At 38.1% G+C, this 26,126-nt stretch overlaps 1 protein-coding gene and 1 pseudogene across 15 annotated transcripts in view; one reads left to right on the forward strand and one right to left on the reverse strand.

Annotated features, from left to right (window-relative positions):
• The window catches only part of Stau2 (staufen double-stranded RNA binding protein 2), a 316,438-nt gene that overhangs the window by 89,880 nt on the left and 200,432 nt on the right, over window positions 1-26,126 (reverse strand). For 12 of the 15 annotated variants that reach the window (XM_074068728.1, XM_074068727.1, XM_074068726.1 and 9 more), the window contains one exon: window positions 15,190-15,303. The exons of 1 other annotated variant lie outside the window; for it this stretch is intronic. In XM_074068728.1, the coding sequence (XP_073924829.1) occupies window positions 15,190-15,303 (114 nt within the window). Of the gene's footprint in view, window positions 1-1,344; window positions 2,224-15,189; window positions 15,304-17,411; window positions 18,296-21,031; window positions 21,091-26,126 lie in introns of those variants that run through there. 2 more of the 15 variants (XR_012446346.1, XM_074068718.1) reach the window with 2 other exon arrangements.
• LOC141421672 (etoposide-induced protein 2.4 homolog pseudogene) lies at window positions 665-1,728 on the forward strand (annotated as a pseudogene).

Here is a 26,126-nt window from a genome sequence, read left to right on the forward strand (position 1 = left end):
TCTTTCCCCACATATTCCATGCTTCTATCTTTCTCATGTTGTTCCCCTATGTTGAGTGTCTTTGTAATTTGTCTTTAAAATTTTTTGTTCATCAACTCTTAAAAGAGGCTTAATCAGGTGAATTCTGTTCCCCATCACACCTATACTCCACTCTTCCCACGTTCATATACTTGTAGACTTTAAATCATTTGACACAAAATTGCATTGGTTTGCAATTGTTTTTTTTATTTTCTGCACTATTTTGTTATTTCTCCATCTTTTTTTCTATTTAGGACTTTATTTTTTGAACAATTTTAGGTTCACAGTCAAGTTGAGCAGCAGTTGCAGACTATCCAATATACCCTGTGTCAAACTTTTAATCATACTCAATTTGAGGACTTCCCCTATTTACAAAACAGAAAACACTTCTTAGCATCTAGAACAGTGGTGACTATATAGCTAGTGCTTAATATGTAGTAAATAAATAAATTAAGGTGCGGCCCAGGCATGCCCCGTGCGGGCGCAGCGGCCCGGGCCCTGGGAGCGCCCGGCGGACTGGTGGCCGGGCGCGGAGGAGCCTAGCGGCTGGGCCTGGGGTGGGCGAGCGCCCGGCCGGAGCCGCAGCGGCAGGGCTGCGGGGGTCCTTCATGAAGACAGATTTTTGGGGCATTTCTCTCTCCTCTGTGTAGTTGATAGTCTGGGTGGTGAAGAGATGGCTGCTGGTGTCAAAACCTTTCTCCAGGACCTTGGCAGGGGAATCAAAGACTCCATCTGGGGTATTTGTACCATCTCAAAGCCAGATGCTCGAATCCAGCAAAAGAGAGAGGAACAGCGGTGAAGAAGGGCAAGCAGGGCCCTGGCACAGCGGAGAGCCCAGAGGATAGAGGGAAGCAGGAGAGAGAGTCACGTATTGTTCGTAGAATCTTCCAGCGCTGTGCTTGGAATGGCGGAGTATTCTGGCTCAGTCTCCTCTTGTTTTATCCAGTGTTTATCCCTGTGCTTCAGTCAGTAACGGCCCGAATTATTGGTGATCCATCACTGCATGGAGATGTTTGGTCGTGGCTGGAATTCTTCCTCACATTAGTTTTCAGTGCTCTTTGGGTGCTCCCTGTTTGTGCTTAGCAAAGTTGTGAATGCCATTTGGTTTCAAGATACAGCCGACCTGGCATTTGAGGTGTCAGGGAGGAAGCAAAATAACTGCTGGCATGCTCTTCAGTCTTCTGCTACAGGCTCTTTTCCTTTTCCGGGGATGTCTGTGAGTCTCTTTCCTATCCATCTTGTTGGTCAGCTGGTTAGTCTGCTGCATATGTTCCTTCTCTACTCCCTGTACTGCTTTGAATATCGTTGGTTCAATAAAGGAATTGAAATGCACCAGCGATTGTCAAACATGGAAAGGAACTGGCCTTACTACTTTGGGTTTGGTTTGCCCTTGGCTTTCCTCACAGCAATGCAGTCCTCATACATTGTCAGTGGCTGCCTCTTCTCTAGTCTCTTTCCTTTATTCATTATCAGCGCCAATGAAGCAAAGACCCCTGGAAAATCATACCTTTTCCAGTTGCACCTCTTCTCCTTGGTGGTCTTCTTAAGCAACAGACTCTTCCACAAGACAGTTTACCTGCAGTCTGCTCTGAGCAGCTCCACCTCTGCAGAGAAGTTCCCTTCACCACATCCATCTCCTGCCAAACTGAAGGCTGCTGCAGGCTACTGAGTTGCCTGCTCTCCAGAGGGTATGGGTGGGATTTGATGGAGGCTGTGGCAGCTCTTTTCTCTGTTCTCCCATGCCAGGGAAGGCAGAATCCACTCTGCCAAGGGCCCTCTGCATTTTCCCTTCTCTTTGAGGAATTGGGATTTTTGATGCTGGTGCATGTAAGGCAGAATCTTCTTGATACCAGTATGTGGATTTTTACTACCACTGTGACTCTAAAAGGACCACAGGCTTTTCTGCAGCTATTTTCTAGCATTTGCCAGCCCCTGTGCCTGGACTGATTGGAATACTTTGTTTTTCTCCCTGTGCCATTTTCCCTCCCATCTTTTTCCTGCCTTCCAGCACCCTTGGATGAATGGATTTTGTATTTCTAGCTGTTGTATTTTGTGGATTTGTTATTTTTGTTGTTTTTCTGTGAAGCACATACACTGGATGTGGGAGGTAGAGGAGTTACCTCAGTTGCTCCTTAACACTCCCTTTATAGCCATCACTGTCATGTTTCTTGTAACTCAGGTTAGGTTTTGGTCTCTCTTGCTCTACTGCAAAAAAAAAAAAAAGGAGAAAAAAAAGAGCCTGAAGAGATGGGACAAAAGGAAAGACCTTACAGCCAGATCAGCTAGTTTTGAGGAGTAATTTTCTTTCTTCCCCTTGAAGGGGAAAAAGATTTTTTCACTGGTACATTTAAACTTCCCCAACAATGGGGAGGTACCAATTCTGGACAAGGGCCACTGCAATATAGAATGCTTAGAGAACCTGAACTTTTCAACTCTGGAAGATGGAAATTTACTGTTGGCCACTGCCAGGTATGACTGCTATTTCAAAGGAATATCGGGTGCTGCAAATAGGAACTGAAAGGGTAAACTTATTAAACCCATTAAACCTGTGATTGGTGATGTTTTCCTGTCATTTTAAGAGACTAATGTGGAGGGAAGATGTCAAAAACTTGTACAATTTTAAAATGTCACAATTAAACGTGAGCTGATTTCCCATAAAAAAATTAATTAATTAATTAATTAAAATGCTTCTTGATTTCCAATGGAAATTTTCAAAATCGCTTTTGGATTTTTTTTCCTTCAAGAACTTAACTCTTACATGTATCTCTGAAAACAGGGATAACCTTAAAAATAATAATTAGGCTGGGTGCAGGTAATCCTATAATCCTAACTACTTGGGAGGCTGAGATTGGGAGGATTGCAGTTCAAGGCCAGCCCAGGCATAAAGCTCTTGAGACTCTATCTCAACCAATAGCTGGCAGCAGTAATTCATGCCTGTCATCTCAAACTAAGAGGGAGGCTGAGATCTGGAGGATTGTGGTTCCAGAGCAGCCTGGGCAAACAAGTTTGTGAGACCCATCATCTGTATGGAAAACGGTGTGGTGGCACACACCTGTCATCCAGCTACAGTGGTTAAGTGTAAAAATAGTATTACTGTCCAGGCTAGAATGAGCAAAAAGCAAGACCCTATTTCCAAAATAACCAGAGCAAAAAGAGCTGATGGCATGACTAAAGTGGTAGAGCACCTGCCTAGTAAGTGCAAAGCTCTGAATTCAAACTCCAGTACCACCAAATAATGATAATGATAATCAGTATGACACAGAAACCAACCAATAAAATTGGACAACAAAAGAGTCCTAAAAACTGTTGGGTCAAGAAATGTCTCAATAGTTCCTAGATCATGGGGCAGTCCCAGATGTCCAGTGCATGAGGTCCCGATGGCATGGGGTGAAAAATAAGGCAGTAGCAAACTATTTAAACATTTTAATAACTGGTACAAAAGTGATCAGGGTACACACAGTTCTGCCAGCAAGGAGACTGAAATTCTCTGAATTTTATCATAGCTGAGGAACACAACAATCACAAAATGGAATTCTGTCAATTATGGGAAATTTTGGATTTGAGGTGAAAGATGAGAATAGGTCTCTGGAAGGTTAGATGCAGACAAGAATAACAAAGAATCAGAAGGTGAGCAGTAGAAAATCAGAGCACAAGAGTACCTAGAGGCCAAGACAGACCCTAGATAAGTAATCAGGAGTCAGAGTTCAAGGTAAGTAACTAGGATCACCCTGAGAGGAAGGACATTTTAAGTAAGGATCCCAGCGAACAGTTATCTAGGAAGCAGAAATTTATCAATGAGACTGCCACACAACCTTCTCCTGGAGGTGAAAATATTCTCATCTTGTAAGTACCTTCACATAGGTAACTTTACATGACAGGAACTTAGGTGGAGACATGACTTTTCTGTGAGGACAGAATAACCAGAACAAAGTCAACTAGCACATCAGTCTTTTAGAGAAAGAAATTTAAGTATGTCTTTTTTGTTTGTTTTGGTTCTGGGGACTGAATTCAGGACTCTGCACATGCTAAGCACATGCTGTACCACTGAGTTATACCTCCAACCCACTACGTTAGAGTCTTGTTAAGAGCAGTGACACTTATCAAACAACAGTGACCTGACTTAGGTTTGCTGGTAGCGTATCACTGTATCACCTATGAAAAGTAACAGAAGACTTTTTTTTTATCACTACTGTGTTTATGTGATTTAATTTACATATGTTAAATATTTTGGGCTTTAACAATGCTTTCAAATTCCTTCCATCAGAGGATGCAAAAGAAGTCAATTAACTAAAGAATATTTTAAAACTATATGGTCTGAAAAGGCAGTAACTGCCAACTTAGAAACAAGGAGAGCAGACCAAAGAACTATCAGCAATGAAAGAATAACACTGAAAAAATTGAAATATAACCAGTAACTGTTTGTCCAAAAGGAATTTTGGACATGGGAAAGGCATGTCTTAATTGAAGGTGTAGAGCTAAGGGACAGGTTACTGTTTTTCACTTTTAAATAGTGCAATAAATCATGCACAAAATCATAATTTGAATTTACAAGGAAGGTAATACTTTTTAGGTTATAAAAGTGACCTCAAGTGGGCAATAATGCTCTCAAATCTGTGGCCAAGGGAACTATATTCCATTGATCGTCACTTTTAAAAAGTCTACATAGGCAACAGTTTTCCACTGTAAGTTTCACATCCATTTAGCCAATTATATACATATGGTTTTTATTGATTTAATAATGTATCTGGTTATGATTCATTTATGTGAACTGCTAACAAAAGGGCTTTAAAATATTTCCCCAATGATCTTCAAATCAACATCAATCACAGAGACATAAATAAAGAATAGTAAGAATACAATTTCTACCTAAATATTTTAATCTAGATGGGGCATTAGAAATTAGAATACTTAACTTGAAATTAAGGAATTACTGACATGGAACATGAATGCCGGTCCAAAACTGACAAAACATTAGAGAATTTAGAAGACTATTTTAGTCTATGAATACTTTATCTCCTATGAAATCATGAACATGAAAATACCTCAAAGAGAAGCTGTGGTGAAACACACTCAACTATGGGTATGGGATTACATAACTGCACCAAAGGTCTTTTTTAGTGTAGTTGGGAAAAGTCAGGATTTTTTTTTAATAACTAAAATTTCTCATTTTTTGCTGATTAAAATAGTTGTTATTCATCATTCCAGGAAAAAAAAAAAAGAAGAAAGCAATGAGTAAATTCGTGAGTTTTGACTATAGTCCAAAATTATTTTATACCTCAAATTAATAAGTCACTTGCGTGCACGATATCACTGGATATACGCAACCTCTTAGAAATGTGGTCATGCTGTACTAAGCATAAATGAAATTGAGTCAGTTATAAAATATTCAATCTTCCCACTACCTTCCCAAAACCTCACTGTTGGTTCTGAAACCTGCTTACACAACTAAAATAAAAGATCACTATAGAAACAAATGAATCTTTCCTATTCCTTAAAAAAGTCCATCTATGAAGCATTTCTAAACGGGATTTCACAAGGAGACAAAAGTAAGCTCTGCTGCAGGCAAACTTTCTTTCAATGCGCTGGTGAATACTGATGAAGATAGGCTTATTTATTATTCCCTTAAAGAATAAAACTGGTTCCACTGTAGAGTAAATACACCCAAAACTCTCAGTCAAGCCTTCCTGTGCTATACAGCACGCCAGTATTTCCAAGAAAGTGGTTCATTGTGAAAGACAATGACTCTGAACACGCTTAACATATCATTTGACTCAAGATTCAAAAGCTGAATGCTTAATGTTTCTTCCTTCTACTCCTAGGATTGAATTGGCAAACCTTTTCCATATAGGGGCAAATAGTAAGTATTTCAGGCTTTGCAGGCAATACATTCTCTCATAACTACTCATCTCTGCCATTAAAGTGTGAAAGTGACCATGGAAAGTACCTGTAACCACAAATGGTTACGGCTGTGTATCAATAAGTGAATTTATGGGCACTGAATTTGAATTCAGTATAATTCTCACATGTCCCAGATTTTCCCCACTATCTCAAAATATAAAAGCCATTCTTACTTTGGGTAGTAAGAAGGACTTGGCCCTTGTACTATGTATGCTGACTCCCGTTCTAGCCCACTACTAAATGTTATCTATCCAGTGGTAAGAAAGTGAGAAATATATATAAGAAGGTGAGAATATATGTATATGTGTGTGTGTGTGTATATATACACACACACACACATATATATTTCAGTGCTGGGGATCAAACCCAGGGACTTGCTCATCGCCTAGCATGTACCACTGAGCTACATCCCCAGCCCTTGTTTTCTGAAACAAAGTCTTGCTATGTAGCCCATGCTGGCCTTGAATTCACAATCTTCCTGCCTCAGCCTCCTGAGGTTTACAGGCCCAGCTATAATATATTTTTTAAAGTTACTGAATTCCTTAATTGTAACATATGTGAATGGAATTTTTATATAATAAAGTTGAAAGCAAGAGAAATTTTATTTCTACAATAAAAGGTAAGTTTCAGATAGAGGAAGCATGATGAAATATAAAACTCAAATATAAAAGGACTTTCTCCAAATAAAATTAAAGTACATTTTTGTGTTTTTATTACATGTGTTTTAGTACCCTAATTCATCAAAAGTAAGCAAAACTTGAGTTCTATTTTGAAATCTGGGAGCTCCAGGACCTCCCAGATTACTGCAGATGGCAGTAATGATACTGGACTTTCACACCCTACAGAACTCAGCACTGGCTGGATATTTAGACCTGGCAAAGCAGCTGAAGTTCAAAACCTACACCTGCATCTATATGATGCAAAGAATGGCAGAACCCACTGCAGTTACCTCTAAGATGCCAATGCGGTCCATCATGATACAATGTCACCTAAGCATGCTTCATAGAAATAAAAAACTGCATTTGTTTTGGGTGATTGCTGCTGGAACCCATGGCATCTATGCCTCTTTAGCTTCTGAGGAATGCAACCATGCATGCTATTTAGTGTTCATGACTTGTGTACTGTGTGGTGGATGTTAGGATCAGGAGGCAGCTGCTGGTACTTGAACAAAGTAATTCAGGACAGCAAGAAAGACAAACTCATCTGCATGATAGGTTAGAAAATTTAAAGATTACAAATACACTGATAAAAAAACTAATGGAGATATGGTGGACTCCTAAAGATAGTTACATGTGTTCAGAGTATGTGAATACTTTGAAGGCAACATGGAACTCCTGGGATCCTTTTATAAAAACATTCTTATAGCACCATCAACAGAGAAAGCTAACGGGGCCAAACATTCTATTTCTCTCACCGGTTTTATCTAATATATTATCAAATTCAAGTCATTCTTTTTTTTATAGGTAATTGTGATAATTTATTTTTAAATTCATATTCAAGTCATTCTAATTTTTTTAGAGACCCAACTTAATTTCATCCTATAAATATGAACTGAGTGCCTGAGCAGAAACATGGAGCATACTAAGGTGAGTAAGACCCTGATCTGAGAGTGCTTGCCTAACAAGTGCAAGGCTCTGAGCTCGAATCCCAGTACCACAAAAATGAACAAATGACAACAACAACAACAAAATCTCTGGCCTGGACCTCAAGGACGTTGTTTCTCAGTGGGGTCTACAAACATGAAAGAAATAATGGGAACGGTTTGATAAACGTGACCAAGTGTACTGTACTACAAAATACAGTAGAGTGCAAAGGACAGAGAGATGTAACTCTCTCTAGGTTTGGGGAAGTCCTCTTGATGGAAGTGATATCTGGGTTGGATCTGATAGACATAGCAAAATTGAAATTCCCCTATGAGTAAGGAGAGAATGGGCTAGGCAGAGGGAAGAGCACAAGCAATAGCACAGACACAGAGAGAACAAGATGCAGTAACTCAGCACCGCTAGAGCAAAGAGTGTGAGTGTGAGTTAAGCAGAGGCTGAATGGTGGAGACAGGAAGGGACCAAGTCATAACGTTCTTGGGTCTCATCCTATAGACCTGTGCCATCCAATATACATGGGGCTGTTGAACTGAGATGCAAGAGTCTGAAACCAGATGCAATTGCAAAATTCACATGAGGTTTCAAATATGAAAAAAGTAAAATATCTCAATAATCTTAAAAAGTAATTACATGGTAAAATGGTATTTTAGATATTTTGGGTTAAATAAAGTGTTTTATTAAAATTAATTTAAACTACTTTTTAAAAAAACACAGTTACTAGAACATTTTAAATTGCATATGTGACATCTGATCCTTTAGTAGTAGTTCATTTCTCAACAACAATCCATCCCAAGCATTTAAGCCAGCAGTGCTGTCGTTCCTAGTTTAAAGATGGGAGAAGAACTGGCCCAACCCAGCCTAAAGCCGTGAGGGAAAACCAGCTGGAGGAGTTCCTAGAGCAGTAAGTTTGCCCTAGACACAAGATGAGATCGCTCCGTGCAGATGTGGCAGTATTGCACTTGATAGAAACCTAGACTGGTCATCTCCTGAGGCAGAGAGGATGGAATAGAGGGTGGGAGACCTAAGAAATGGGAGAAGTGGGAATCCTTGCTGACATCACTGAGTTGCTTCATCAGCTGACGCTGAAGCTCACTCTTCCTTTGAACTTCCTGCTGTATAAGAGAATGAGGCTCTTTATTACTTAAGCCAGTGTAACACATTTTCTGTTACTCATAGTCACAAGCACCCTGGCTGACACACTCCATTACACTCTCATGACCTAAAGGTCAAGGAGTACAGGTATTATCATTTCAGTCACCTAGTACTGCCAAAGTTCTGTGTAGTCTATAGTCCACTCAACATATTATTGCTGTGATGTGGAAGGGTTTTTTTCTCCTTTTAGTTTCAAAATACCCTATCACTGTAAGACTTTATGGCATAATTACCCATATAAAGAGAAAATAATGTAGGAGGAGACTTAATTAAATACCTGCAAGATTTGCAAATTGTTACACTTACTAGTCGTCCTTTCATCCAGAGCCTAACTCGAATCCTAGCCAAAGCACGCAGTGGGAACTACTCAGCCTGATTTCACTCATCTGTACTTAAAGCACTATAGTAAAGACGCAAATACAAAACTGCTACAGTTTATACCTCATATAAAATAATGTCAAGAATTAAGCAAAATAAGGCATGGAGTCCCGTACAGTATCTATCACATGGTAAATACCACAAAGTATATAAACCTGATTTGTTTATTTTCTTGTGTGGAATTTTTATTTCCAAGTAATGTGTTAAATAGAAGTCACTTACTGAATATGATAACCTTGCTCTTGTTGACCAGAAGTCAGATTACAGTAAATGCTAATATACATGTTATATTTCATTAGCTAGTTAGTACTTGGTTAAGTGACTGGATTACTAATTCATTCTTTTATTTACGTGAAGTAGTTTCCAGAGCTAACCTGAACAAAATAAGATAGACAGCAATAAAACTATTAACTGTGAATTAAACTATAGCATTTTTACTAAGTTATGTCTACTTGTAAGATTGGTGAATGGTGATGAATTCTAAATGATGAATAACCCCCCCCCCATAAAAACAGGGAAGGAAGTTTCTAACCATGGGCTGTAACTAGAAGGTACCTGCTGTAATTAAGAGTCAGGAAAAGATATTCAGTAACAGCTAACAGTGAAGAAAGGGTATTAGGCTAAAAGGGGAAGAGTAAAGAGTAAAACTTGTTGAGTTATAATGAGCTACACAATTCTAAAAAACTTTCTGTACTACTACTACGAATTTTGCTTTAATAACATATACTAACCAATGTGATTATTTCCAAGTAGGATATGCTGAAAGATATTAAGCAGATCTCTCACTAGCACAATCCAAACGTGTTCTTCACTTAACTTATAATAAGGGTGATTACCTGTCCTTGAGTCACGTAACTGAATCAGGTGACTCACGGTTTTTAAATTTCACAAGATGACTGGCTCACCAAGGACTAAGCTTGGAAGCCACTTCTATGTGTGCCGTGGCGTCTACTGGACTCCAACTCAGTTGCTTGCTGTTAATCTACATCTGTTGAAGTGATTTGTATTCAGAAGCTTAAACCATGCTTTTGCTCTGGATAACTAAATATTTTAAATTAGTGTGAATTCCTATTATCACATTTGCTGTGATGAATAGGGCAAATACATGTACACACTCCTATCCAGACAACATGGACAGCTATCCTAAATGTCTGCCCACAGTCTGAATGAGAATTGTTTCCAAATGGAAAGCCTCCTGCAGAGCTTTCCCTGAGTCAGACGGGAGTGGGCCTAGACCACTTTTTGCAGACTAACAATAATTATTCCAGGACATCTAAAGCAGGCCTTACTAGTTACCCGCATTCAGAGGAGTTCTAAACCGGGTGCTGGTTAAGTTTGGTGCATTTCAAAGAGGATCCAACACGCAGAAGAGGTAAAAAGATGTCATCCTTCCACGTTTCCTTGTGTCCATGCTGTATGATAAAGCAATTAATCCAGCTTTTTCTCAGGTTTATTCAAGTATTACCTACATTTAACTTTTTTATAGTACAGTTCTGTGGGTATGGCAAATTCAAAGTCATATTTCTACCACAATCATGACAAAGCACATTCCTATTAGCACATAGCACATTCCAAATTCATGACGTTCTAGTCAGTACCTCTCCATATTCCCAGCTCCTGGAAACCATTGTTCTGTTTCCCATCCCTACAGTTTTGCCTTTTCCAGACTGTCACATAAATGGAATGTACAGCCTTATGGATGATTTCTTTCACTACCATGATGTAACTGACCACAAGTTCCCTGAGATTGAGGCACAAGAGAAAGGCAGAAACAGACTGGAGAAGTGGAAGGGCCAAACCATGTAGGGCTTGTACGCAGTATCAAAAAATGCTGCATTTTCAGTGGGTGTGGTGGGATAGCCACTTTGAGCAGTTGAGTAATGTGGTCTGATTAAAACTCAAAAATAATTTGGCTAGTGTATGAAAGACAGATTATAGTGGAACAAAAGTAGAAAAAAGCAGCTAGTTTAGAGGCTACTGCAGTCACCTGGGATAAAAACAATGATTACTTAAACTAGAATGGCAGCATCAGGGGTGGTAAAAAGTGATCAGATCAGAGAGGGGCTAAAGGAAGAACTGCTGGGACTGAATGTAGCAGCTGGGAGAGAGAGTTGTCAGGATGGCTTCAAGAATGGCCTGACCAATAAGTGGATATTGGGGCCAATTACTAGCATGGGGGAGAGAAAAAGACAAGAAAGGAGGGAGGAGCAGGTCTGGTAGGGGAGGTGGAAAATTAAGAACTCCATTACTCTAGACCTCTTCAGTACATAGATGGAACTGAATCTTTCCTCTCCCCATTTTGCATCAGAAGCCTAGAGTGAACTTTGACAGAGAAATTTCACTTAATAGTCCTTTCCCTGTGACTCTCTAACACAGTCAGTGAATGTATCTAAGATAATGAATTCAGTCTCCACTGAGTTCCTAGAGTTTTTTACAGAGAGAAGAAGGTAAATTTCAAAGCTCAAGAAGAATGTTCTTCCACTTCCCACCTTCATTTTCTGGATAGGTAAGAGCAATCTGAGCTTCACAAGTACCTCCTCTAAATTTTACACATACTTTTTTCTTAGAAGAGCAACTCCATTTGCTCAACCGCATTGGCTCAAATGGATTAAGAATATAATGACTTTTCAAATTATCATACCTTTTCTTCAACATGGTCTCCTATTTAGTACTTAAAAACTAATGGCTGAAAAAGCATCTAGTGGTCCATCCTTTCCACCTTATGAGGTTAAGTTTATGCTGTTGGTGTGGTGAAAGAGTGAGTGCCTTTGCATCAGGCAGACCCTCAGGATGGGAACAGGATGGGAACAGGTAACGGCAACACGCTAGAGAAAAGCCCAAGATGTGGAGCAGAGGTTTCCTCTGTACCTCCTTGCCTTGGGGAACTGGATACTCAAGTACAAGCAGGAGCAGTGATCACGCCAACTTTGCACCCCTGAAGCCACCAAGGAGTGTAATGCATAGGATGATTGTTTCTGTCATGGATCTATTCATCCATTCAACCATGGTCAACATATTTGAAAGTTCCTCTTTTATCTTAAAATTTCGTGCAAATTCGTCATCTATGACATAACTGTAGTATTTGTTTTAACATAAAAATGTATTTAGCATAAGACCATTACATGCAGTTATATAAGCTGTGTGTTACATGCCTTAAAGAAGCACCACTCACAGCATAGTTGTGGATTTGTCTATTACAAAAAGTTTCTGTTGAATGCAACAATATTACTGAAGACGGGTCACAGTAAGGGGAGACCGTGCACAGGAAGGATAGGGCAAGGGAATGGAAACCAAAAACTTGAATGTGGTTGAATGTGCTCACTGTATAGGAATGAATACAGTAATCTTTAAACTGGCAGAGGGCACCATGGGAAGTGAACTAGGAAGGAGTGAAGAGGACTGGAAGAGATGAACTAATTGGGGTTGTAATACATATACACATGGAAACAACACAAGGAATCTCCCCATTAGCTATCTTTATCTCAAACTAGCAAAAACACTATGTTTCTCTTATCACCTTTTATGTTTTTTCTTCTACAAAATTAGAGAACAGGAGGGTGGAACAGGTTCTGCCCAGAGGCAGGTGGTGGTGGGGGGTGGAGTTTGCACCAGCAGGTAGGGAGAGTGGCATGTAAGGGGTAGGAGGATGAATATGGTGCAAACAATGTATACACATGTAAGTAGATGTAAAAATGATACCTGTTGAAACTGTTCCAGGCATCGGGGTGGGAGAGGGGAATGAAAGAGGGCAGTGGAGGGGGTGAATTCTAGTATGAAATATCTGATACACTGTAAGAACCTTTGCAAATCCTCCAGTGTACCCCCATCCAGCACAACAACAACAATAATAATAAAAGTTTCTGTTGGATAGCAGTAAAAAGCCTTAGGAAGAGGCACTTTTCTCTCATCTGTAAAGGTGCCAAATGGGCTAACATTAGCTCTGGACTTTGGAGTACCTTGGCACACAAACTTGGCACAAGCCTGACCATTTTCATCATCTTATATGTGGAGACACAGTTTCAAAGAGGTTTAGAGACGATGTCCCACATCTGACTCATGGTAAACTTGCGTGTAATGCTAGTCTCCATTCCCAGTCCCATGCTCTCTTATAGGAATAAGCTACCTCTAATAACAGATGTGTAGGTTACTGACATACTCTTTCACTTCTTGAAAACACCTCTGCAGGATGGCATCTCATACTATTTTTGCTATTTGCTGCTGCCATGAGAGGAGACAAAGTTAAATAGAGAGATAGCTACCCCTGTCAAATATGCAAAAGGGTGAGTTTGCTAGCCTATAACCTCCATGAGAACAGGAACCATGTGTGCTTAGCATGTAGCTTAATTATAGCTTCATCCAGGGAGACATGTTACTTCCTGTTAGCCAGTTTAGGCTATGCTTCTCAGATCCCTACAGTACAGCCTGTGTAGGCAGGGTACAAGTTAGTATAATAAGAGCCCAAGGAGTACTAGAGCAATCTCTAGCTGTCTTCTAAATCAACATGCTAATCCTGCTTATTTTTGGCTGAGCTCATTCAACCAGGAGCAGTAAGATCAATTACAGAATCATAAAACGATAGTACTGGAAAATATCTAACAAGCCAACTAACCCAGCTTCTTCATTTGACACTCCAGGAAATGAGTGACAAGGAAGTGGTAGAATCCGTCCAGGTCCCTACAGCTAACTTAGACCATGATTAGTTCCTAAAACTCAGATTTTTCAGACCACTAATTAGTTGTTCTTTCCTAAATACCACAAAATCTCCCCACCAACTGACAAATGATGGTAGCAAACTCACAAGATCAGAGACATCGTGGACTGGAAACTGTAAGGGTGTGCCCATAATAATGTGTCCCTAGGTCTAGTTTTAAGTTGAACAATGACAAATTATAAGTTTGAGAAGATGCACTTTTGGGTGTGGTTTTTGTTTTTTTTTTTTTTTTTTGGTGGTACTAGGTTTGAACTCAGGGTCTCATGCTTGCTAGGCAGGTGCTCTACCCCTGAACCATACTCCAGCCTTTTTGTTTGTTTGTTTTAGTTATTTTTCAGATAGGGTCTGGCCCTTTTGCCTGGGGCTGGCCTCAGACCATAATCTTTCTACCTTTAGCCTCTAACATAGCTGAGATCACAGGTGTGAACCACCATGCCCAGCTTATTTGTTGAGATGCAGTCTTGCCAACTTTTTGCCCAGGATGACCTCAGGTCATGATCCTCCTGATCTCTGCCTTTTGAATAGCTGGGATTACTGCTTTGAGACACCACACCCAGCCCTTAGAAGATGGACCATTATATTATTTTATTCCCTTCATGCAGGAGGCACTATTTAGAAAGAAAAAAGATTAGTCTAGGGACTATTAGAAGTACTCAAATTTATTGAAAAATGATTAAGTCTGAAGTGGGTTATGATTGTTCTTTCCATGGTTAATTTAGAAAGCACGGCTGGTTAGTCATAGAGTAAATGTGTATGTCTGTTCACTCTGGCTCAAAGCTAGAAATCCTATGATCTAGATCATTGGTTTAGTCTAATGCAATGATTACTTCAACTGAAAATATGTATTATCTTGTAAATAGGATTCCAAGCAGCTGTCTAAACAAATCCAAGGAATTTGTTTATTGAGAAGCTATAATTTTCATGTTTTCAGTTTTAGTTCAGAAAAGAAAAAGCTTTAAAAGTAAAAACAACACTGGAACTTCATTTCAGCAATATCCCAAATTATGGAATTAAACTGATGGTTCTGAAAGTTCACAATGGTTGTTTTATATACGTTATATAATATAAAACTCCTCAACAGAACCAAATGAGAGTATCATAGCAAGACTCTAGTGTTATCTACATTGTTCTGTTGATTGTGCTTCTCATGTATGATTATTAAACATTAAAAAGTATGCAGGACATTTCTTCCTTACAAGAGAATTCTCTAATTTAATAATAAACTATAAAGGAGAAATTGAAAATAATTTAAATCTCCTAAGATATTTCCCCACACAAATAATTTTAATTTTTCAAAAGTCTAACAAATGGTGCTAGTAGACAATGTATTAAGGAAAGCAAAGCTGATGTGTGCACATAAACTTCCATTTTGGTGGCCTTCGGTTTCTCAGCTGGGCCATAATGCAGCAAAATGGCAGTGGCAGATTATACCTGATCATGGCTGGCTTCAATGGAGCTTCCAATAGCATGGAAAGTCATCTGCACAGGGGCTAAGGTCAGACAGGTCACACATTCTTTGCCACTTTGTCTATCACAGTAGTGGACCTATAATAGAACACACGCAATCTGCTGAACACCATTTTTAAGAGGGAGCCAGATGAAAACAGGTCCTTTTACAAAGGGTGTAGGTTTCAAGAAAACTTCAAATAATTTCTCCAGAACATATTCCAAATACTTAAAACCTTACTGGAAACCTCTAATATAAATGGAAAGCTTATTAATGCCACTTAAAGTCTTTTTGAAGTTTTAACGTAGGTTAGGAAATGTTCTTCATTTATAGATGATAGAAAAATTCACAACTAACTGTTATACCCATTTTTGGGGGATGGTGGTGACAGAACTAGGTTTGAAGTCAGGGCTTCATGTTTGCAAAGTAGGGAGGTGCTCTACAACTTGAGCCACACCTCCAGCCATTTCACTCTGGTTATTTTGGAGATGGGGTTTCAAGAACTGTTTACCCGGGCTGGCCTTGAACTGCCATCCATTCCATCTCAGCCTCCCAAGTAGCTAGGATTACAGGCATGAACTTGTAGTACTGGGGCTTGAACTCAGGGCCTTGTGCTTGATAAGGAGGCATTCTACTACGTGAGACACTCCACCAGCCCACGTTCTAGCGCTTCATAATGTATAACACATAAAGGACTTAAAGGATTCTAATGAAACTTTGCCAACCTGAGTTTTCTCTCATCTTTGACTCTGTGTATGTGCTTGCCACTTAACTGGTAGTGACGCTCTTCTTTTTCTACATTACAATTCCTACGAAATCACCAATGAATATACATGTGATGTTTTGCTTGAAATTTTGACATTACAATCAAATTGAATTCAAGTGAAATTATTTGCAAAGTTACAGGACTATTATTTTTCAGTTAAATAAAACTAACCATTATTAAAAGCACTTGTAAGACACCCATGTTGACGGAGCATATCAGAGTGAAGAAGAACCTGAATCCATCTTCTCATTAAGAAAATTCCCATACCTCCATTTATCTACTCTCAAAAAAGTTCTGTCAGTGTTTTTTACATTATAAACTAACAAGATAATAAGAGTATTATTTTGTGATAAATTAATGAAAATATGACTACAGAATAAAATGAGATTCCTACTAATTATATTATTAAAGGAAAAACTGGCTTTATTAAGCCAGAACTTGCTCAGTTTGTTAGATGTGTATAAATTTAGAGTAAAGGCTTATTATGTGAGAATTCTGAATTTCTGAGGAAGAAAAATTAAACATATAGATTATGTTCCTTATCTGAAACTTTATCCAAATTGCTTCATAATGTTCATATTCCTTTTTTATAGTATATGGACTTACCAGTTTTGTCATATATAATCTGACTGAAAATCACAGTATGAATCCTAGTCTAATGGTTTAATCACCTTTTTAAACCAGTAGGACTGTTAAGAATGTTCATCATTTTCTCTGAAGGTAGGGAAATTTCCTTCAGCAAATCTATAAAAGTAGTTTAGAGCTTAAATCAAGTCAATGTATCAGCCCTGTTCCCAAAGTACAATAAAGATTTTATGATAAAAAACATTTTTTCCAGGTTAATATTGGGGAAAAAGATTTGACAAGAGTTCTAATTCACCTCCTGAGCAAATTAAAAGCTCAATCAATGTATATAACCTCAAGAATGCAGAAGTGTTGTTCACCACACATCAGCTAAGTCTGACAGGGAAAATGAAACTTACCATAATAGGTTTAAGCAAAAGTCATTGAATGGTGACAATGAAATAGTCTAGTTTGCAAGCATTTATGGTACAGTTAAAGTATTATGTCTAATACAGTGCTATTAAAACATGTTCTTTTAAGTTTAATAAAATAAAAATATATTCCATACCAACTGAAAGTCTACATGAAAACATGATACTTTCCTAAATATACAGAATGACAGTGAACACGCTTCTATGTCAGCTGACTTAGTGTAGCTCTATTCTTTCTCCTAGAAAAATGAAAACTAGAAAGGACAAAAATACAATAAGATAATTCCAGTCAGAAAGATAAATCTCAACCTTTTATTTTCTATCAGTGGCTCAGATATCAAAGCTGAAAGACTTAACTTTTCTCCTAACTGTATACTGTTTATAGTGAGTCTGCATGTACTATGATATTATGTATCCTGTAGACATTCAATATTAGTGTACTTACATGAAAGATAAAGGTGAAATTAGCAATCAACTTCAAAGATGTCATAGTGCTGCTGCTAGCCAACCTCCAGTACCCTTCCACAGCAATGACTAGCTGGACTTTTGGATGATCAGAATAAAAACTGTTGTTTCCCAAGCAAGCTTGTAGCTTTGACTGGCCAGATGACTAAGAAGAATGCAAATGAAAGAATTCTGTGGTGACTTCCTAGCAACTTTAAAAGAGATTTCAAGTGTGTGCCTCTTGCTGTTCTCCTTTCCCCATTTTACCAGCCTATTGGTTGGAGTACAGATATTATTTTACCATTTTTGGCCGTGAAGAAACCTTGACATGCTTCAGGGTGAGGTAGAAGGAACCTGTGTCCCTGAGGACTTCTTACCAGCCCCAGACTGTAGCTTATGTCGATGGCTTTTTATCACACAAGTAGGAACCTAATCCTGATGTTTTTCCTGTTGCCCAGAACTGACACTAAGACCCATAACTAATCACAAAGGAACTCTGAAGAGCTGCCAATATGTAGGGGTAGGCCTTATTCTCTTCTCCCAATCCCTTATAAGAGTCAGCACAACTGGTCCAACCACAAAGAATACACAGAGGAATAGGGACAGAGAGGAAAGAGGAGGGGATTATTTTGGATGGTCAATCGTATGAGATATAAAGTATTTCCAGTAAGTAAGGTAGCTCAAAGAGAACAGCTGACAGAGTGGGAATATGCACAATGGCAACACTAACACTTCATTCCCTGGTGGGAGGTATCTAAGAATAGAACCTGTAGGTCTCCTCAGTTTACAGTATGTTCCTGGCAGTTTGGAAGCATATGAAGACACAGAGACCAGGCTTGCAGATATCTGAGAGCCTGTTCAAGGAGTCCCAGGCATGGAGTATACCTGAAAAAACAAAAAGGACAGTGGAAGACATGGTCACCCAGATTCCCATGGCCCTTATAGGGAATGAAGGAGAATCTTGGCAGAAATCACTGAGCAACCCAAGCTGACCAAGTGACACCCACCAACAGAGGCAGTTAGGAACATCAACCATGGTAAAGCCCAAAGAAAACATGTCTGTCCCTCAAGGTCAGAGGGAGCTGGGAAAAACTGACCGTCACCTCAGGAAAATCATAGACACCATTCATGAGGAAGTCAGCAGTAGATGAAACAGGCTAAGCTGCCACCTCTCCCTCAGCTAGTCCCAACTAAGCCTCCCATAATGAGAGGAGTAAGGCAGGGAAAACAGAGGTGAGTGTGAAGGCAGCTGTCTCAGAACAAGGTCAAGCCCTCACCTCATCAGCCACAAATCCTGGAGCAGGAGTAGTAGAGAAAGAGACTACTGTATATGTATGCTTCCTCCTCTAAATCTGTTGAGCCAAAACTGATGGCTTGCAATAGAAGAATATGAACTTGTAGTTTCACACAGAACTAGATTACTTAATTCTTACTTATTCATGCTAGGGATTGAACCCTAGGCAAAACACTCTACCATTAAGCCACGCCCTTCAGCCCTTAGACTAGATTTTTAAAAACTAAAGGTAACAAGCAAACTTGGGACTTGCCAAAGATAGCACTAGTAAATATGATTTGGAGATTTGGCAGGGCATACAAGAGGTAACTGAAGAAATAAAAATCACTTCATGTTTTCGCCCCACTGCACTGAGATTACCCAGTAAACTACAAAAAATATGTAAAAAAAACCATGAAACTATTGCTTGATGACCCAATTTCAAATTAAACAAAACATAGTAATATGCTGATAAAAGGCTTGAAAAAAGTCATATTTTACATACTTCATCAATGAGTCATAATAACAACCATGATATATTTTCTTCTTGGAAGTAAAAACAGGAATATTCATAAAATGGTGAATGAAAAAACAGGTGATATTTTGAAGTTCATCCTTTTAAATCTACAATTCAAAGCATTATCAGGAACCAGGAGTCTTAAAACACTGTTTAAATAATTAGAGCAATAAAATTCATTATGTACTGTAATGCACAGATCTTAAGGGACTAGTCAGAAATTTTCTGCTAGAACAAAGCCATGTGTTTCCACAACTGTAACTCAAAAAATTCCCATGTATAATGTCATAGGACCTTGATTTTGATAGAAGAAAAATGAATAGTTTTAGACTACAAAAGTCATCTTCCTTGTTTTTAAAGACTTATTGTTTACAAGTCACATTGTTTTGCTACATTTGATATTCTAAAATGTAAGCAACTGATATAACACTTGTTCTGGGTTTGTAATACCATCAATGACTATAAATTGACATTTTGTTTCTTTCTCCTGAATTTATAAAAAGTACTAAAATTTATTTCACTAAAAGGTGAGACATAAATTCTAATATGTCAATTAAATAACATGATTTCACTTGAAATTTGCAAACCTATAGTAATTTTTATTTTAAAATAAGTTTCCCAGTTTGATTTGCAATTCAAAAAGCCCAGGTAAGATACTATAATTGTACATTCTGATATTTACCTTGCTAGTCTAAAGTTTTCTTTTTTCCAAAAGAGAGGGACAAATCACTTCAACTACTCATACAATTTAAGAAATAAAATACTTAGAATAATTTACATAAAAGTTAGGTTATGTGGATTTTTTTAAGCCTACTTGAAAATGGGAGAGGCAATCCAAACAAAAATTACTCCTTTATCTCAAAAAAAAACCAAAAACAATGGAGTCGAACTGTTCCCTGCAGGTCTGAAGTTCCTTGATGCTGAGGGACTACTATGTATTTTACTAATGTCAGCAGGGAACTAACTGGTTAAGTTCCTGTCTAGATGTTTTGAATGGCCACCTCCTACAGGACAAAATGAGGAGGGTGTAGAAAAGACTTGGGTTTAAAGCAAGTAGCTCATTAGACCATTAAGGAAAGAGAAAGGGCTGAACATTCATGTAGTATAATAATACAGTCACTGTGTCAATAAAACACAGGTTTGATTAGCACACCTCAGGTTCATTAACCATGAGTGTATTTATATCAGCAGGGAGCAATGCTACTGAGGCTAATGCACAGAAGCCCTACCCAGAAAGGGCAAGACAGCAAGGGGCTAAGGAGCAACAGCTTAGCAATAAATCTTAGGATGCATAAAACATGCATGATTCTTGCAGTTTGCACACCAGCTATATCAGAGACTTAAATCTTTTATTAACATGAAATAGCATTAGCAAGTTCTTAGCAAGGCATGAAACAGATCTGCTTCATAAATATTAACCTAAATAAGTAGATTAAGTTAGTCTTAAAACATTCCTTAATTACTTTTTTATATTACTTGATGGTAAATTATATTAGGATCTATGTATGTGATACATAAGTATGTGTAATTAATTTATAATAAATAAAATTAGCTTATGAAAAGCATTGAACTGCAGCTGGTTTATGGTTAGTGTTTAATAATAAAATTAATACTAGCTATCCTTCATTACTATCATAATGCAACCTGTCATAATCTAATAAAAGATATGACAAAACATACAATTTTAAGAATACTATTAATTAAGGTAATGTCTGTTACTAACTTCCTCTAAAGTTTTTCCCCTCATTCTCTTCATAACTAACAAACTAACACCATATCATTTCTTTGTAAGGGAAATGTAAATACATACTCAACATGCTTAGTAACATACCAGTAGTTGATGGCAGTCTGTTTCACTCTGCATGCAATAGGCTTGTCACATTAATGCCTCTAGGGGGACAGGGATAAATGAATGAATGAAATCACATGACACAAACTGAGACTCACCTTACAATGATCTTTTCTATCTTCTAGAAATTCTATGGGATAAGCTTTCAAAGTTACATGTTTATATTTGATGTCCATGTGATGTATAAAGATTTATTTCTAGTATAAGCCACAGATAAAAATGATCTAACAAATGGGAACAAAAGATGTGACGTCAGCTAAGTGATTTTTAACAGTCAGTTTTCTACTAGAAAAGTAGCTTCTTTCTTTTGTAGTGGGTACTTAAATTTTGACAAACCAACATGGATCCAGTTACATAAGTAAAATAAGCCACTCCAAATTCTAGAGGACATTGGAAAGAATTAACTCTTTAGAAAGGAAAACTGCAACTTTATAGGCAATCACTGTACCTTCAAAGCTAGACTAATGCAAACTCTCCTTTCAGTACGAGCAACAGGTATTGGAATTTCTATATTAGCACTTTAAAAAGTGGGATTCAAAACAAAGACCTTATAAATCTTTTCATTATATACTGGCTTAATTAATGGCATTTGATTACTTACAACAATATAGAACTATGTGCTTTATACTCAAGAATTACACATTGTACAGACAGGCAACATATATTTATATTTAAAACAGAATTACACTCAAAATAAACAGATCAATTACAACTTCTGCTCCCAGTTAAAATGAAATGAATTTATTTGTTCTACTAAGTACAAGTAAAACCTGTGAACATTCTGCATAAAGCAAAAGAAGACTATGATTCCACCTCACCCCTGCTAGAATAGCTAGCATCAAGAACACCACCAAAGACTAGAGGGAGGAAGCAGAAAGCGTGCTTCCTAAAGTAAACTCTTGGAGAGACACCGGAAATACACCTAGCAGGAAAAACCACCAAGAAGAGGCAAAACTCCTACACCTCCACAACTACAGCCCGTGCACAGCATCTCCCTGCCACGTTAAAATCAGAAGTGCTCCTGTGCCACCAGACACCAGCTCCTACCCTGTTAAGAGACCACCGGGTGAGCAAATAACTGGCATGCGGTACTCCCTGGGACAAATCAGCATAGCCCCCTGGACAGACTGACCCTCGACCAGGAAAAAAAGAAAAAACAAAACAAAACCAAAAACTGGATAATAAACAAGCAACTTAATAAAAAAAAAAAAAGACACATAACAAAGAGGTGGGGCACCCTGAGCTCCGGAGAATGGGGGAGGGGCACTCCCCACGCAAACGGCAAATAAATAAGCCAGCCGGAGAAGGCAGGAAGGGGGGGCACCCGCCCAGCAACCTTGGAGCTGGCAAAGCTTGTAACAGTGGCTGTCCTGAGGGCAGTTCCACCAGAGAAGGGGGAGGGGCTCTTCTCCACGAGAACTGTAAATAAACAAATCCAGAGAAGGCAGGAGTGGTGGCCCCCACTCAGCAACCTTGGCATGGGGAAAGCTTGTAACAGTGCATGTCATGTGGAAAGCTAAGAACTCAAAGATGAAATAGTAAATAAAGGAAAAACCGAAGAACTGTTAGTTAAACAACTCAAGACATGTGAAAAGAAAATGCAAGAACTTACTGACTCCATCAAAAGACCAAACCTGAGAATCATAGGCATTGAAGAAAGAGTAGAAGTGCAAGCAAAAGGAATGTGTGCTATATTCAACAAAATAATAACAGAAAATGTCCCAAATCTAGAGAAAACTATGCCCATACAGGTACGGAAGCCTCCAGAACACCAAACAGACCTAACCAAAATAGAACTACCCCATGACATATTATCATTAAAACAACAAGTACAGAGACTAGAGAAAGAATATTGAAGGCTGTAAGAGAGAAAAAACAAATAACATACAAACAGACTTCTCAACAGCAACATTAAAAGCAAGAAGAGCTTGGGGTAAGGTCTTCCGGGCACTGAATGAAAGTAACTTCAACCCTAGGATCCTCTACCAAGCAAACTATCTTTCAAAATAGATGGAGCAATAAAAGTCTTCCATAATAAGCAGAAACTAAAACAATGTATGACCACAAAGCCACCACTACAAAAGATTCTTCAAGGGATTCTGTACACAGAAAGTGAAACCCAATACAACCATGAAAGGACAGGCAGCACCAAACCACAGGAAAATAAAAAGCAAGAAAGTAGAGAGTAACATCAATTTAGCTACACATAATCGAACCCGCAAACAACTAAGACAACTAAGTGACAGGGATCACCACATACCTATCAGTACTAACACTTAATGTTAACGGACTTAACTCCCCCATCAAAAGGCACCGTTTGACAAACTGGATTAAAAAGGAAGCTCCAACAATTTGTTGCTTACAACAGACCCATCTCATCGACAGAAATAGGCATAGGCTTAGGATAAAAGGCTGGAAGAAGATTTACCAAGCCAATGGCCCTGAAAACAGGCAGGAGTAGCAATACTTATCTCTGACAAAGTAGACTTCAAACCTACATTGATCAAATGAGATAAAGAAGGACATTCCATACTAATAAAAGGGGAAATAGACCAAAAGGAAATAACAGCTACCAACCTAAATGCACCCAATTTCTTCAAACATACCCTGAAGGACTTAAAAGCATATGTTAACTCCAACACAGTGGTCATGGGAGACTTTAACACCCCATTATCATCAGTAGATAGGTCATCCAAACAAAAAAATCAATAAAGAAATCCTAGATGTAAAACATACCATAGATCAAGTACAGAACATTTCATCCAACTTCTACACAATATACATTTTTCTCAACAGCCCACAGAACCTTCTCCAAAATAGATCACATCCTAGGGCACAAAGCAAGCCTCAGCAAATATAAGAAAATAGAAATTATACCATGCATTCCATCTGATCACAGTGCATTAAAACTAGAACTCAACAACAAAAATACAGACAAAAAACATGCAAACAGCTGAAAACTGAACAACTCATTGTTTAATGAACAATGGGTCTTTGATGAAATAAAAGAGGAAATTAAAAGGTTCCTGGAAGTCAATGAAAATGAAAACATAACCTACCGGAACCTATGGGACACAGCAAAGGCAGTCCTGAGAGGAAAGTTTATAGCCACGAATGCATATATTAAAAAGACTGAAAGATCCCAAATCAATGACCTAATGATACATCTCAAACTCCTAGAAAAACAAGAACAAGCAAATCCCAAAACAAATAGAAGGAGAGAAATAATAAAAATAAGAGCTGAGATCAAAGAAATAGAAACCATACAAAGAATTAATGAAACAAAAAGTTGGTTCTTTGAAAACATAAACAAGATTGATAGACCCCTGGCAAACCTGACTAAAATGAGGAGAGAAGAAATCCAAATCAATAAAATCAGGAATGCAAAAGGGGAGATAACAACAAATACTATGGAAGTCCAGGAAATCATCAGAGACCACTTTGAGAACCTATATTCAAATAAATTTGAAATTTTTGAAGAAATGGACAGATTTCTAGATACTTATGATTATCCAAAACTGAACCAAAAGGGCATTAATTATCTGAATAGATCTATAACACAAAATGAAATTGAAGCAGCAATCAAGAGTCTCCCCAAAAAGGAAAAGTCCAGGACCTGATGGATTCTCTGCTGAATTCTATCAGACCTTTAAAGAAGAACTGATACCAACCCTCCTTAAACTGTTCCATGAAATAGAAAGGGAAGAAAAACTGCCTAACATTTTATGAAGGCAGTATTACACTTATCCCAAAACCAGGCAAAGACACCTCCAAAAAAGAGAACTATAGGCCAATCTGCTTAATGAACATTGATGCAAAAATCCTCAATAAAATAATGGCAAACCAAATTCAACAACATATCAAAAAGATCATTCACCACGACCAAGTAGGCTTCATCCCAGGGATGCAGGGGTGGTTCAACATATGAAAATCAATAGACGTAATAAACCACATTAACAGAAGCAAAGACAAAAACCACTTGATCATCTCAATAGATGCAGAAAAAGCCTTTGATAAGATCCAACACCATTTCATGATAAAAGCTCTAAGAAAACGAGGAATAGAAGGAAAGTACCTCAACATTATAAAAACTATATATGACAAACCTACAGCCAGCATTATACTTAACGGAGAAAAACTGAAACCATTCCCTCTAAAATCAGGAACTAGACAAGATGCCCACTATCTCCACTCCTATTCAACATAGTACTGGAATTCCTAACCAGAGCAACTAGGCAAGAAGAAGGAATAAAAGGAATACAAATAGGTAAAGAAACTGTCAAAATATCCGTATTTGCAGACGATATGATACTATACCTTAAAGACCCAAAAAAACTCTACTCAGAAGCTCTTAGACACCATCAATAGCTATAGCAAGGTAGAGGGATATAAAATCAACATAGAAAAATCATTAGCATTTCTATACACTAATAATGAACAAACTGAGAAAGAATACATGAAAACAATTCCATTTACAATAGCCTCAAAAAAAATCAAATACCTAGGTGTAAACCTAACAAAAGATGTGAAAGACCTCTACAAGGAAAACTATACACTTCTGAAGAAAGAGATTGAGGAAGACTATAGAAAGTGGAGAGATCTCCCATGCTCATGGATTGGTAGAATCAACATAGTAAAAATGTTTATACTCCCAAAAGTAATCTACATGTTTAATGCAGTTCCCATCAAAATTCCAATGACTCATTAAAGAGATTGAAAAATCTACTGTGAAATTTATATGGAAACACAAGAGGCCACGAATAATCAAGGCAATACTCAGTCAAAAGAACAATGCTGGAGGTATCATGATATGCATCTTCAAACTATATTACAAAGCAATAACAATAAAAACAGCATGGTACTGGCACAAAAACAGACATGAAGACCAGTGGAACAGAATAGAAGACCCAGATATGAAGCCACACAACTATAACCAACTTGTCTTTGACAAAGGTGCTAAAAATATACGATGGAGAAATAGCAGCCTCTTCAACAAAAACTGCTGGGAAAACTGGTTAGCAGTCTGCAAAAAACTGAAACTAGATCCATGTATATCACCCTATATCAATATTAACTC

Source organism: Castor canadensis, chromosome 3, assembly GCF_047511655.1.
Source record: "Castor canadensis chromosome 3, mCasCan1.hap1v2, whole genome shotgun sequence".
In the NCBI taxonomy this organism is placed as follows: domain Eukaryota; kingdom Metazoa; phylum Chordata; class Mammalia; order Rodentia; family Castoridae; genus Castor; species Castor canadensis.